Source organism: Callorhinus ursinus, unplaced genomic scaffold (assembly GCF_003265705.2).
Source record: "Callorhinus ursinus isolate GAN/ISIS: 27379988/994484 unplaced genomic scaffold, GSC_fseal_2.0 scaffold10, whole genome shotgun sequence".
Classification (NCBI taxonomy): domain Eukaryota; kingdom Metazoa; phylum Chordata; class Mammalia; order Carnivora; family Otariidae; genus Callorhinus; species Callorhinus ursinus.
Window position 1 is genome coordinate 85,776,529 of NW_027397072.1, and position 15,751 is coordinate 85,792,279.

Below are 15,751 nucleotides of genomic sequence, written 5' to 3' on the forward strand. Positions count from 1 at the left end.
AACTAATACACAAACCCTCCAGGTGACTCTGACACATGCTGAACTTGAGCTGAACTGAGCTAAAACATTCATTCATTCTCCAAATAATTATTTCTTGTACTTCCTATGCGCTAGGCTACGAGCATGAACATGATGGGCAAAACAGACACTTCCCAGCCCTCGAGGCAGCCTGTTCTTTTCCTTCATTTGCACAGTTTGTGATTTTATTTTATTTAGGGAACACACACTTATGTAATGTGGGTGACCCACTGCACCGTGAGTTTGTGGTGAGCAGGACCTTTGCCTGGTTTCTTTCCCACTACCCCTGGGCCTCACCCGGTGCCTGCTACATAGGAGGTGCTTAATTAATATCCACCTAGTGGCTTTGCCCTTCCATCTTTCCCACCTTCCTCCAATATGATGAACTGAGGCCCGAGGAACAGGCCTCTGAAGAGCAACCAATAACAATACATTTAAGGGTTCAAGGTGTGTTCCCCTGGGAATCTAAAGGCCATTGGCTATAAATTTCCATAGAAAGAAATGTCTTGTGTGTTCAAAATGGTCAACTTTTAGAGTCCCTCTATATTACACATGCAGATTCATAAACACATACAAGGAAAATATATGCAGTGGGTTTAGAAATAGAAGTAATTAAATGTGAGACTATTTTCCTGTACAGATGTGCACGTCAATAAAGCACAGGGACTCTTCTTGCTTTACCTCCAGGTGGAGCCCTGTGGTGATGAGGAAAGCAGATTATCAGGAAATTGCTCTTCTCTGATAGAGGATGTCCTGCTGACCCCCATACTTGTGCAGAACCCTCCGCTGTGCACCCAGAAACATCCTGATCTCACTGACCAGCTCTAGGATGGGTTCTTCTGTTCAGTAAGGGACAGGAGAGGTTAGTGTTGGAAATAAGGTGGTGAGATAAGAAGTCAATAGTTTTTTTTTTCAACATGACCTTAGAACACGAAGGAGTATTTAGAGAACCCTTTTCTTTTTTAATGTAGGCTCCACACCTTGCATGGAGCCCAACGCAGGGTTTGAATTCATGACCCTGAGATTGAGACCTGAGCTGAGATCAAGAATCAAATGCTTAACCGACTGAGCCACCTGGGCCCCCCGGAGAACACTTTTTGATAACAGAAAATAACTCACTGATTTTTAAAAATTCTTATGGCAGAAAGTTTGAGATGTGAGTGACATCATTTTACCAATACTTAGGAACATCAGAGAGGTTATAAAACAGACTCTGGCTCTCAGCATATTTCTGAGCAAGATCCAAGAGGAGGCAGGCCAATTGCAACATCCGCGGGGTCTTCAGAGGGCAAATGGTGCTCTGCTGGGCACAGCTCACACAGGCTGCCTCTCCTGCCCATCCTTCTTGAGGGCTCATGCTGAAATCTGGCCGGGGACGAGAGCAGCAAACGAAGGTGATGATGGCGGGCTGTGTCTTCTGCGACATCGGTATTCCCAGTCACAGAGCATAGCCCGCCCAGCGGGAACTTAAGACTTCCATAATTACCCGCTTGCTCTTTCTCATTCTTCTGTGACTAGCAGAACTTCACAGTGCCATCCTATACAACTGCGTGTGATGGAGATGGTCTCCCTCTGCACTGCCAGAGCACTGGGCTACTAAGAGCTAGAAAGGAAGCCAGTGCTTCCTGGAGCTTCTCTCTTATTTAATCCTAATTAATTTAAATGTAAATAGCCCCCTGTGGCTTGCAGCTGCCACTCTGGGCAGGACAGTGGTAGAAAACAGTAATCATGGCAAATGGGTGCACCAACTCATCTTGAGGAAGATTTTATCATTTTCATCTCTTCTAAGAGCGCAGGGAGGCCAGGCCCACAGGAGTGATTGACTTGCCCACGATCAAAAAGGTGGTAAATGGCAGAGAACAAGTCATGCTTCATCTGTCTGCCCCAGTCAGGACTCCTGCACCGCCATCGGAGTGCATTTCCCCTTCTTCAAGTAAAAGACGCCTCAAAGGCAAGCGTCAGTCTCTGAAAACTCCAAATTCTCAGGAAGCTAGCCATATGCGGCAGGATTCCTTCCAACAAAAACACATGGGAAAATGTTTCTCTCCAGCTATGAGGATCTAACTTGATTCTTTCAAACTACAAGTTTGAAAGTATATCTGACAGCCCCCACTGCGCTCGAAAACTTTTGCTCCAAGCCAGTGGTAACCCCATGAATTGGTGAGAAGGCAATAATACGAAAAAGATTTTATTAAACTTCTGCCACATCCTATTAAGTGTGCTTCTATCCTACTTAACTTTTGCTGACAAACTAGATTATACTTTCTTTCCTAAATCAACAGGATCCCATGAAATTGCACAGAAGATAAAGTACCTAGCATTTCAGGACTGATTTGGAAATAGAGTGTTAAAGGCATGACTTTAAAAGGGCGGTTAGCTATGCTTAAGGAAAATAATCTGCAGTCATATTGTAAATTCTGTCTTGAATTCTATGTAAAATATTTCACATTATTGTAATACCAGAAACTCACTCCAAAATCCACAAGCCTCAGTTCAGATACTTGAAGGTCCTGTATCCATAACCAAATGACTACGAGCTCCATAAATCTCTCCTTTATTCACAGAAACCCACAGTGCAGCCCAAATTAAGATGCAGGGTTGTAAATTCATTGAAATTAGGCTGGAGAACGTCACAGTTTTTTGTGGACAAAACTAATATCCTTCTGTTCTATTACAGCTTTCATATTGCCAAGGGGATCGAAGCTATTCCTTAATATTACCCTACTTGGGTAAAATCAAAGAGATAATGGGATGATTAGCTGAGGCATAGGTAAGGAAATGGGGTAAGACCACAGATTTTGAGGATCAGAGCCTGGTTGCGAAAAATATATATAATAAGCCAAGTGTGATGATCCTGTTAGATAAAACAATCCATTTTTTAGATTAGAACTAGTGCACTTTGGTAGCAAGAGCTGTAGAAAGTCCTAGAATTATTCTCATCAAAACCTGCACCTACTCTCTTACAACACATGACACTATCGTACAGTCACAAATTCACCTCCTCAATCTTGCATCATGTGAACAATGTGAATGGGTGAGTGGGGTGGTGGGTCATAGATGACCCAGGTGGGGTCTATGTGTCCTCCCTTTGAATCCCATGGGGACTTAACTATTCTGACCCACAGAACACAGCGCGAGTGACATTGTGCAGGTCTCTAGGCCTCAGCCGTAAGAAACTTGCTGGGAGGCCCAAGTGTCTATTTAAGAAGCTCAATTACCTTGAGACCACCATGCAAGAGACCATGGGCAGGCACAGAGTCAACATTCCTGGCTGAGCCCACCCTCCCAGCCATCCACATCAAGGGGGCCAACCATGGGAGGGAAGCCATTCCAGGAAGCAGCTGAGTACCACCAAGTGACTCCCACTGATGCCCGTGGAACAGAAGAATCACCCAGCCAAGCCCACCAAAATCAAGACCCACAAAATCATGACAGAAAATAAAATACTTCTTGCTTTACACCCTGAAATTTGGGGGGTACTTTATTATGTACCAATAGATAATCAGAACAGAGTATTTCTACTATCTTCAGCTAATCTATGCTTCCTCTAAAACCACCTTCTAATTGTTCTGATTAAATAATGTAACTGTACATTTACTAAATACTAAGCCTAATCCTGCCGGCCTGATCATCCGTTCTTATATACACCTACCAATGAAGCCGGAAGATGGTGGGTTGGGCTGAATCTTCTCCTTGGTGTTCTCCTGGATAATGTCCCAAAGCTGCCATATAAATTTTGGATGAAGAATGTAAAATGGCTGATTTGGGTTTCTCTGACGGTGCTGAACATATGGAGTGAACAGGTTGTAATCTGGCTTCTTGTACCACTAAGAAAAAAAAAATCGACACAATTATGTACAGAGCACTACAGTGGGAAAAGGAAACAGGCAGCACTCAGGTGGGGGCAGAAGCTCCTTCCAGGCTGAGGGAACAGGAGGGGAGTGAGGTGGTGACTGTCACGTCTTTAGGCACTGCCTCACTGGAAGAGGGAACCAGAACAAAGAGAGATAGGGTTCCAGCCCTGGAGGATGGATCCTTTGTTCTTTAGTGAAATATGGGAGATGAGGTAGGGCAGGGGTGCTGGACTCTTCTGTAAAGACCCAGACAGTAAACACTTTAGGCTTTGTGAGCCTCATGGTCTTCTTCAACTAGTCAATTCTTCCGCTGTACTGACAAAGCCACAGCAGAGAGCACGAATGGGTGTTTTTGCGTTCCAATAAAACTTTATTTACAAAACAGAGCCACATTCGGCTGACGGCTGTAGTTTGCTAACTCCTGGGCTCAATCAGTGTATTTCAAAAACATATTTCTATATCAAATGTATAGTGACAGAAAGCATGCCAGTTGTTGCCTAAGTCTGGGGTAGGGGGGCCCGGAAGACTGACAGGTGGGGCACCAAGAACTCTTTGGAGTGATGAAAATATTCCATTTCTTAACTGTGGTGGTGGATACATGACTATATAAATTTGCTAATACTCATCAAAATACATACTTCTACTGATTATACACACGTTATTGTACGGAAAAATGCACAATAAGGTTGATTGTTTTGTAAATGTCTTTAGAATGTCTTGGGTGCCGTCATGAAATGGGATTTGGAGGTCTGTCGGGGAGAGACTTAGCTCATAAGGCTCTGAGGGCCCCATCATCCCTTTGAACTGGCACCTTGGGGAGATAGGAGGTATATATTAATCCCAAGTAATATTCCCTGGTTGGATGGATTCTGTGGCTTTAACAATTTTGAGAAGGACTAGGCCCAATCATCTTTAGTACACTTTGCCCCCAAGCCAAGAGGCAGCAGGAGGAAAGCAAGAGGAGTATGGGCCTCAGTTTCCTCACCCCTTCCTCCTCCAGAGCACAGACCACACAGAAAGCAGCCCTGCTGCCTGAATTTTGGCACTGTCATGCCCATGTCCATTGGGTTGGACAGCTCTGTGCCCTGGGCTTAGCTGCTTCCAAAGGAGGAAGAAACAAGGTCCAACAGCTAGAGGTCTCAGTCTGTCCACAAACAGCAAGAGATAGGTCAGAACTTAAAGCTAGAGAACTTCAATCTGGAAAGGAAGCTGAAGAGTTCCAACATGCATTTCACACTTGATTCTTGGTAGATGGTACCTGTGAGAATCGGCTGGAGAGCTTTCTCAAAAAATACACACTCAGGCTGCAGGCTACATGTCTGGAAATGGGGCTCTGACAGATACACCTGAAAAATCCTCTCCAGGTGATTCTGGTTTGTACTCCTAGTTAACAACCAGTTAGCAATCATGCTAGGTAAACGTCCAGCTTGGTCTCATGATGAACAGTGACCAAACACCCCCAGAGGGACCCAGGTGACCTTGGACAGCTGCTCTCTTGGAAAGTTACCTCTTGGTGGAGTCAAGATCTGTTCCCCCACCTTTACCTTAAGAAGGATGCATTCTCTTAGGTCATGGCAGAACAAGTCGAAAGACACTCTTTGGCACAGCTGACAGCATCTTTCACGAGGCTAAACCGTCATACGTATTTCCCAGCCCTCTTTAAAAACCGCACTGGCTTTTCATCCAAGTTTTCACCAAAAGTAAGTAGCTGCTCCTTTAGATAGGCAATGATTTGCCAGAATGCCATGAATATAACTTGCTTATATTTTGATGGCCAGTAATAATCTTGTTTACACTATACCACGTAAAGTAAAAAAAGGGTTTAGAGGCAGAAGCCAAAGAGTGGCACACTCCAGGAAAGCCTGTAACAGGTTACACTTAAAGAATAATGAGCTGCTGATTCACAAAGTTTAAATTCTCTTGACAAGCACTTTGAATTTATTTCAGAAGGTCTTGTAACTGCTTGGAAGTTAAAGTAACCCTATCACAATGGAAACATTCTGACTTTACTCCACCCAATCTCTAGTGAAATTAGGAATGTCTGAATATTTAAACACTGTAATTTGTTTTGGTTTTTAACTCCTCCAGAGCAAAAGCCCCTTTTCATTAGATACTTGTTCACCAAGTATGCTCTGGGAACCGGGTATCAAAATGGTATGAATACACATGTATTTAAGTAGCGCCCGTGAGTGGTTTCATTCTGTGAAAGCTTAATCCTTGACTTGCTCCCATTATTAATCAGTCAAAGGCACTATCTGACTGTTAGGGTAGGGGCACTTACCCTAAAGAAAACACTTACCAGATTAAGATTTGCAGAATAAGGAGCAGGGTCCCAGGCCACCAGAATGACATCTTTATACAATGAGCTGTCAATGAAGTGATGGTTGGGGTTGGTCAGAATCTGCAAATACAAATAAAAGTCATTTCAAAACAAGTGTTTGGTTCTTCAAAATTACATCTTAAAAAAGATGAAAATGTAAAAAAATGAATCAGAGCAAAAAAAAAATTGTTCAGACTTTGTCTTTTCCTCTGGGGGATGGAGAGAGATGAGCATCGCATGCTCATGTGTGTAAAGAAATGTCTGGGGAAATGAGGGTTAAAAATAAAATCCACTGTCTCCTCCATTTTCACCAGCACTGTATTCATAGCTGGTGGCATCGAATCAGCTCCTGAAAGATGCCATGCCCTAGCTAATTCGGCACCCCAACATCATCTCCAGTTACTTTCACAGGTGATTGGAGAGGGAGGTGCAATTGTGGATGACCGGCCTTCTGAAGGCGCCTCCAGGGGGCCAGGCTCCCGACAAACGGAATACAGGCTGCCGGCTGACGGATGGCAGCCGCGATGTGACTTCCTCCCTCTGTGCCCCTATCTGGTCCTGGAGGAGACCAGGAGACACCTGCCAATCATCTTTTTTTAACTACAGTTTCGGAGGGAAAAAAGTATTGGTTTTCATCAGTTTTCAGGGGCAATTTTTCAGTTTTTGGGATATACTTTCTTCATATTTGAATATTTCTCAAGCCAGGGAGTATGTTACAGGGGACACGTATTTCAATTTGGTGGGGTTGATAACGCTGAAAAGCTGGGAAGCTGTGATTGAATGAATGGTGGCTCTTACAATCAACGGCATCTGTGAAGTAAGGAAATATGACGATTGTTTCAGGGTACCATGAAGAAAGCTAATCTTTCCTTCTGCAAGCAACCTGTCATAAATCATCCATCACCTCATGTTCTTTTTATATAGTTTGAAACTCTAGGAACTGCTGTGGTTTTGAGAGTAATTTTGCTCTGAATTTGGAAAACATTCTTATGAAGAACACCAGGAAGAGAAATACTTAACGAAACAATCCTTTTTTTTTTTTTTAAGTTTTTCAAACGATGGACTAAAGCTTGCAAGCCACCCTATTGACCCTTGGATTTTGTAAACTGTGTTTTTCTCCCCTTCATCACTGGCCTTTCTCACCGTGGCGATTTCTTTTAAATTTAACTGTCTTTCCCTCCATTCATAAAATGCAACATGCTAAGTCTATGATTATGTACGTACATGTGTGTATGGATAGACATGTATTTCCATATGTACACTGATTTTTCCTTTTAATTTTATTTACTCATTTCTTCCTATTCATGTCACATGTAAGTTCCTATTTATCTGCATTTTTTTCTCAATTCTTTTTAATTACAGACCCACAGAAATAAGCAAGACCATGGTCATGAATAATGGTAATTTCTCTTCACTCATCCAGTTAAACTATTTACCTATAAGATGTACATCCACGAGAACACATCATCCATCTTACCTGGGAATTAATGATGCGCACAGTGGTTTTATTTCCAACATCTTTCTCATAGCCGCGTGTAGGAGCAGAGTTAAATCTCAAAACTGCATCATGAGAATCTAAGGACACATAAGTGACAAACTTACTGTACTTTTCGCTGTCGAATCGACAAAATTTAGAAAAAGCGTTAAAGCAAATTTTTCAATACCTGAAGCTAATAAGAAACAACCAATAAAGTTAAGATACCCATACACATATTTTTCAGTATAGTGTCTATTTAGAAGGGGATCCCGGCTAGGGGACAAATCAACATGGAAACATAGGACCATTACAAGTGGTCCCATATCATCCAAATGTTAAGCTATATTTAGATACTTGTTGTGTTCACATTCTTTAAAGGGGACATGCTTTATGCAGCCATTCTCTGAATGATTCCAGAATATTTCAAAGATGGAATCTGTGGAAGCAGGTAAGGATATTGCAGATGGGCTGCTTGTGTGGTTCTTACTGCTTGGAGCATGGAGGCTGCTCATGGTGCCTCTGAGACCGCGGCCGAAGCCAAGACCAAGGGCGTCTCTCACACAGAAAGAGCCACAGCCTTTAATGCGACTTCTATACCTTGGGGTACTGGTTTGTGCTTAAAAAGAAAACCAGCCCTTGGGCACCTGGGTGGCTCAGTCTGTTAGGCATCTGCCTTCGGCTCAGGTCATGATCCCGGGGTCCTGGAATCGAGCCCCCTTTTGGGGCTCCCTGCTCTGCGGAGAGCCTGCTTCTACCTCTGCCTCTGCCTCTCTCTCTCTCTCTCATGAATAAATAAATAAAAATCTTAAAAAAAAAACAGCCCTCTATAACACCGTATGTTAACTATACTGGAATTAAAACTGAAAACTTAAAAAAAAACCCCAAAACCCAGCCAGGATTTCTGTGCTTCACATACTGCTGCTGCTGCCCAGAAGACCCACGGGGGAGCAATCGAGAGCGTTCTGCGTTCCCAGCAAATGGTATGACTTCCCGCCGCCTCCCTGCCAGATGGAAGCACCACCAATGGTACTGGCTGCCAAGGCACTTTGTCTTCTGTCAGGGCACACCTTGGTTCACCGAGCCTCAACTACAACATAAATCTATGTCTCTCTTCATTCAACTTGACAGATTTTTAAGTTCTCAGAGATCCTGGGTGAAAACAAAGCTCCCATCTCCTGGAGGCCGACAAGGACACAAAGAGCTACAGGTAGAGGAGAGTGGGGTGACCTGTCTATCCGATTAAGGGATGGGAATGGGGACATGTTCCCTTCCCACAAAGCAGTCCATATGCATACATATGTCTGGAAATTTCCTGAGCCAGCTACTTGTGTTGCCCAGAAACCAGAGTTAATCAGCAATAAGGGAATTTCTATGGGCTATCTTTAGCTTCAAAAATTCCATGCACATTTCAAGTTGAACTTGGTTGGAACAACAATGCCTGTGTATGTGGGAGAGAGAGAGGGGGGTAAGATTATGTATTTCGGATTTGCCAAAGAGCCTGTGGATGTACCCTGCATTTACTGTGACTATACCCCATGCAAGTCCCTAAAGCAGCCCATCTTCTTCATTTGAGTCCTGCTATATCCCCTCTTGAGCAGTGTCCTTGGGAGAGACCTTCCTATTCCTTAAGTAGCAGAGACTCGGCACACAAGTCACCATTAAAACAATGGTACACTAGGTACCTTTCTTGAGCTTCTGAGCTCTGAGCTCAGAAGAATTTGTATTCCAGTTTCGAGCACCAAAATTAAATAGAACACAAGGAATGCATAAAGGATTACTGGCTATGCCATTAAAAACTTCTACAGTGTTAGGGAGGCCCAGGTGGCCCAGTCGGTTAAGCATCTGCCCTCAGCTCAGGTCATGATCCCAGGGTCCTGGATAGAGTCCCACATTGGGCTCCTTGCTCAGCAGGGAGTCTGCTTCTCCCTTTCCCTCTGCCCTTCTCCCTGCTTGTGCTTGCTCTCTCTCTCTGTCAAATAAATAAATAAAATATTTTTTAAAAAATTCTACAGTGTTCTTTTAGGGGAACTGCTGAAGGGGTCAGCAAGCTATGACCTGTCACCTGTTTTAGTAAATAAAGCTGTACCATGACACAGACATACTCATTTATCTATTGTCTGTAATGGCAGAGGTGAGTTGTGACAGTGACCCCATGACTCACAAAGCCTAAAATATTTACTACTTGGCTCTTCAAAAAAAAGGAAAGAAAAAGAAAGAGGTTTGCCAATCTTTACATTCTAGGTGATCCATGCTTTGCATATATGATGTCAAAAAACATGAACATTTTCTATTTTCTTTATAAGTACTTGCTCGCACATTTTTTATAATGAAAGTTTTGTTATTTATTTTTATTGAATAGTACTTTGTCATAAAAACTCAAATGATATTTGCACTAGAAAAATTAGATTACCCAAAGCAGTGCTTCTTATTTTTGGGCCTTAGAACACTTTTAACTCTGAAAATTATCAAAAACCCAAAGTTCTTTTGTTTATTTGGATTAAATTTTTCAATGTATGCCACCTTAGAAAGCAAAACTAAAAGATGTTTATTTATTTATTTAAAAATAAAATATTTTTGTGAAAAATAACCATATTAAAAAAAATAGAAGACTGGCACTGGTTTAAATGTTTGCAAATTTCTCTAATGCCTGGCTTTTCAGAAGACAGTTGGTTTTTCTTATCTGCTTCTGCATTCTATCTGCTGCAATATATTGATTTAGTTGAATTATGTCAAGACTCAGATATATTGTTGAAAATGTAAGGAGTACTTTAAGTCTTTCCAGATTACTGGGAATATTCTTTGATACTTCATCAAAACTTGACAAGTGCTAGTTTTTGATAAAAAAAAACAACAAAAATCTTTTGTAATATGGAATGTGAAACAATATAAATGAACTTTCCATGCTCTGTTCCATTGAAATCCAACCAAATACTTTTTCTTGCTCTCAAAATGGAGGATTCACCCAGGCACGATTTTGTACCATTTAGCAATGATCATTTGGAGCTATCAGTTCAATCAGTTATGCAGATCTTCCAAATATTGATGCATTTCATTATAAAGTATCCCCCAAAATCACATCAGTTAAATTACCATGCATCTCATCAGTCTGAAGCATGGGAAGCTTCCAAGTTTGAAACCATGTGTCCTTAGGATTGATGAGGTTGAAACTGGCAGAAAGTTTAAAGCTTGTTTTGCAGAAAATTGTTTCCCCCTAATCAGCTATTGTGTCTTTTCAGACCCCACTGACTGCAGAAGCCTGGACTCAAGGTCAACTGATACCGTTCCAGACTATGAACAAAGGAGGCCTCACATTCCTTACTCAAGATAACAAGACCAAGACCCCATCCAGTTTAAAATGTCTCTTGGGGCAAACCCATAGCCCCTTCTCCTTGTCTGAAGATAACCTCCTGACGTCAGGGGCTGAATGCTGCCTCGTTCTGATGTTAAGTCTACACCCAAACAGAACACGGGATGTATGTTACATGTACGTTTGTTCAATGTGCATGTTCCATCTTTCCTTATGAGCTGTCATAAGTTTCCCTGATCTTTTCATCAATATTTATGCAATTTCAACCCCTGTGATTATAAAAAACTCATTCTCTCTCCCTTTGGGGAGGCAGATTTGAGGCTTGTCCTCTCCTCTCCTGGTTTGGCTGCATAAATAAACCCTTCCCTTGCTGCATACCTGATGTCTCAGTGATAGCTTTGCTGTGCATCGGATAGAGAAACTTGGGTTCGGTTCCAAGTTCATGGTTGAAAGCTTGCATTTTATCACTGGCAAAAAATACTGTCAGCTCTTTTCCTAAAAGTGACAGGCTCACTCAGATCCTTTTTGAGAAAATATCTACCAAATATCCAGGTCTGAATAAAGTATGTCTATCAGTCATTTGTTTCAAGTAAAAATTGTTGTTTCATGATGCAAGTGGCTAGTGCTACTCAAGACTCCAACCACACAGGGGCTCTTCTACTGTACTGGTCTGCAGAAGTGTGTTTTCACTTTATTGCCCACTTTGTCTTAAAAACACATGTAGTCAAAGATGGATATTAAATAAAACCAACATTTTTTTTTCATATTTTTCCTGCTTCATCAAGGACATCCTTAAGTGAAGCAGGCACTCTATTCTTTTCCTGCTGAGCCTGGCTGGCAGTGGTTGGAGTCTAAAGAGTTAAAAGGTCAATCTTTGGGAAGGAGGCAGGGAGGCAGAGACAGAGGGAGGCTGCTATGGATGGAGAGTGAACCTCCTTAGAGCTGCCAGTAGGATCAGGATGGGAGGGGGGAGCAGGTGGGAGGGGCAAGCCCAGGGTGTGTCTATCAGTTTTGTAAATGTCTGCCTGGCCCTGCATCTCCTTGATAATGCGCCCGAAAAGCTAAGCTGTCCATTCGTATTTACAAAAGGAGGAATGGATCAGACAGCAAGCACACGGGGAATAAAGTAAAGCCTCATTTCTGGAGAAGGCATTTCCAGGGTAGAGCCATTTCATGTTGACCTTGAGAACCAAGCCAGGCTACATGCATCCCCCAAGGGAAGATTAAAAACACCCTTGAAGGAGCAGCCAGCCAGGAGGGCACTAGCCCTGAGTCACTGCCCTGCCTTGGGCCCTGCCGCACGGTCCCCTCCTCCTTTCCTGTGCTCCTCCAGAGCACAAAATCGGAAACGGGAAGGGAGCAAAAGCCTCCAATCTTTAGGGAGCCGCCTGCCAAACAGATGATTCATCCCTCTCGAGACTCCGCCGCCCTGGCCTGTCTCACCTCTGCCTGGGACTGCTGCAATGTGATGGACTTCCTTTGTGCCCTCAGGTCCAGGCTCTGGAACACTCTCTCAAATGAAAAGCTGACCCATCACTTCCCTGCTTCAGAGATCACAATGCCTCTCTCTGCACCATGGGTGCAGGAATCAGAGTTGGAGTTTCTGGAGAGGGAGAGTGGGGTTTAATGGAGGCCAGGCTCCACCCCTGTGCCTCTAGGTGCCTCCATAAAACAGGAATCATCATATCTTTGGCTTGCAACACTGAACACAAGAGCATTTAGAAACAGGACTTGGCTGCAGTAGATGCCCCGTAAGTGACACCTTTTATTACAATTACTATGTGAAGTCTGATTTCTGAAGAATGATGCACGAAGACATCATGAGCTGCCCGCCTGCCTGCTTATCCATTCAGGTCTCTCCCCACTCCCGGCCCCTCGTGCTGCCTGTAGCTCTCACACCCCCCCATTGCCCCTACCCCTGTGCCCTTTTATGTACCCCTACCTCCCACCCCCAGCGCTCCTTCTGTTGTCTCACCTCCTTGTTATCCTGGCCTTTGGACTGGATTTCCCTCTTCTGGGCAGTTCCTCTTAACCTCCTCTGCCTACCGGCCATCAGCCCTCACGGTGGGTTAGGGTTCTGTTGTCATTTCTTCCCTGTCAGTCTGCATATCTCTCTGTCCTTCTAACCATGGAACCGGAACTGCCTGTTAGAGTCATTCTCCCCCAGTACTCTGCAGAGGATCTGAGGTTTAGTTCTGTGCCTTATTCATCTTTGCATCACTAGTAGGCCTAACATAGTATCAGGCCTTGGTGAGTTGGGGATCAATAAATAATCGATGCTTGTTAAATGACTATATGATCTGCTTTCTTACCTTTTCTTACCTTTTAAGGTATCAGGATATGCTAAGCCCCAAGCTCTTACCATCAAGTACTATATGCCCTGCTTCCTACACACAGCCCTCCCCACCCTCCCATTCCCTCCACACACTTCCCAGAATTTGGGTTTCAAGCACACAGATCCCGATTTCCCATACCAAGGCTACTACTGTTGGACATTTCTGCTCTGTCGAGTGTTTGCTTAGGACTGCTGGTAGCTACCAGCACTACCAAATTATTATTGTTTATATGTATGGCTGAAAAAAAAATCATCTCTCGGCTCTAGGAAAGACTGTTCCATGTTTCCAAAACAGTTCAGTTTGCTTTTCAATAACAGTCAAAGTGGAGGTGTTTACAACTGCTGCACCGTTCTCAGAAACAGTTATACGGTGTGACTCAAGCCTAACAGAGCCGGGAAACAGGACTGCACTGCCCGCCTGAGCAACCAGCAGGGGGAGCTAGAGGGCAGTCGAGAAGCAAACCTGAGGAGCAACTGGGTCTCCCTCTCAGAGACCCCCCAGTGGCGGAGTATTTATGGAGGGGCCTCCTGGCAGGGAGCTAGCCTCGGGTACTTCCGTAGCTTCTTCCTCAGATTTTCATGAGACCATGACCTTTTGTAAGTCCTTTGATCTTCACTTAGCCAATTTCACAAGTAGATTTCTAGGGTCCGGGATGATTTCAGCTAACTAGCAGAGCACGCCCCAATACTACAAGTTGCCTGAAGGAATCCACGGCATGAATTTGTTTTTATCAAGAGAGCCATTAACAACTCTGTTAATAAGCACGTATATATCAGGAGGGTAGGAAGGAGAAATGTCAGCACCTGGCAGGCAAAAGTGCTGAGACTAACAGACACACTAGTTTATAAAAATGAAAGACTTCTTTGTTTTTTCACACTGAACTATGCTCTAATTATGTATTCCTTAAAAAAAAAAATCTTTATTTTAGAGACAGAGAGCACAGGAGTGGTGGAAGGGGCAGAGGGAGGGAGAAAAAGAGAATCCTGAAGCCAACTCCTCCCCATTGAGCATGGAGCCAGGGCGGGCTAGATCCCAGGACCCTGCCTGAGGTCATGACCTGAGCTGAAAACAAGAGTTGACTGCTTAACTGACCCAGCAACCCAGGAGCCCCTGATTACATATTCTTAAAATGGTAGTACAAAATTGGATTCAAAGGAACCAAGGCAAAACAATAAAGAGAATTTCTTAAAATTTCTGAGTGTGTTCTTCAATTATGAGTCTATAACTCTAATCATGAAGCTTCACGTAAGTGCAGACAATATAAATTAAATTTGGATGCTAGAAACCAACAAAGATTTAAATGACATTTCCCGTTCCCCGGAAATGTTAATTCCTGGTTTCTTTCACACTCTCTTCCAAATTCTGAATAGAGTTTACAAGACTCTGGTCAGGGATATTTATGCCAGAATAAAGAGCAAGAGAAATCTCCCTGACATGCAAGAGCAATCCAAATATGCAACTACTATGCAGAGGTGTTTAAAATAAGGCAAAACAAAACCAGAAGCAAGTTACTGCCTGCTTTAAAGCATAATACTTAAATTCCTTCTTACATTATTAATAATGGTCCTCGGAAACCGGGAAGAACTTCACCCCAGGGAGCTTAAAACCACTGTTCTTCCCTAACCAATGGCAGACTGCTCCGCTCCAGCTCTTGCGGCATGTGACCCGTGGACAGGGTTATTACGAGCCTGCTGTAATGTCAGCTCGGGGATCCTGGGACCCTACACTGCCAGCCCATACTCGTGCCTTTTTTTTTTTTTTTTTTTTTTTTTTTAAAAAATTTCACATTCATCTTCATGCCCAAGAACATCTGCGAGGAGGTCTGGGTTGTAGAGCTTGATTACAATGGCATCACCCCATTTCAAGACGGCTCTGGCTTATCAGCCATTCCTCTGGAACACATAACACTAATGGACCCAAGAAACAATGGTTATTCCTTTTGAACAAGTGGGCAATGCCCCTTGACTCTCACTTCCAGGTGAGTTATGAACTATAACAACACCGTCTACTGTGAGAATGTAGTAGACACAGTTGTTTTACACTGGGACTTAAGGACAAGGCTGTGTCTGATTCACATTTTTTTTCCTTGGCACCTGGTACAGAAGCCTGCACACAGTAGGGACGAAATACATGTTTATTAAATGAGCGAATGAGTCTGAAGGGTCAAAATGCTCGCTCACTGGTGTGACAATGGAATGAGCCTGGGCACAGAGGGATGTCTAAGGCCTTACAGCAAAGACTGAAGTTTCCTGGGGAAGAAGGAACTCTGTTTCCAGTGCAACAGAGAGACGCTGCCTCAATTTCCTACCTGCTGGCCTGCCCTACAGACTTCAGGCTCCAGACTGCAATCTCAACTCTTACCTGAGTTTCCAGCCTACTCATCTGCCCTACAAATCTCAGACTTGCCAGTCCCCACAATTGCAGGAGCAAGTCGTTAAA

The 15,751-nt window shown here is 43.4% G+C and overlaps 1 protein-coding gene across 5 annotated transcripts in view; it reads right to left on the reverse strand.

Annotated features, from left to right (window-relative positions):
* ST6GAL2 (ST6 beta-galactoside alpha-2,6-sialyltransferase 2) overlaps positions 1 to 15,751 on the reverse strand; it is a 73,261-nt gene that overhangs the window by 15,696 nt on the left and 41,814 nt on the right. For all 5 annotated transcript variants that reach the window (XM_073896899.1, XM_073896901.1, XM_025868791.2 and 2 more), the window contains exons 3-5: positions 7,670 to 7,767; positions 6,172 to 6,273; positions 3,671 to 3,845 (exon numbers count right to left, since the gene is read on the reverse strand). In XM_073896899.1, coding sequence (XP_073753000.1) covers positions 3,671 to 3,845; positions 6,172 to 6,273; positions 7,670 to 7,767 — 375 coding nt within the window. The remainder of the gene's footprint in view (positions 1 to 3,670; positions 3,846 to 6,171; positions 6,274 to 7,669; positions 7,768 to 15,751) is intronic.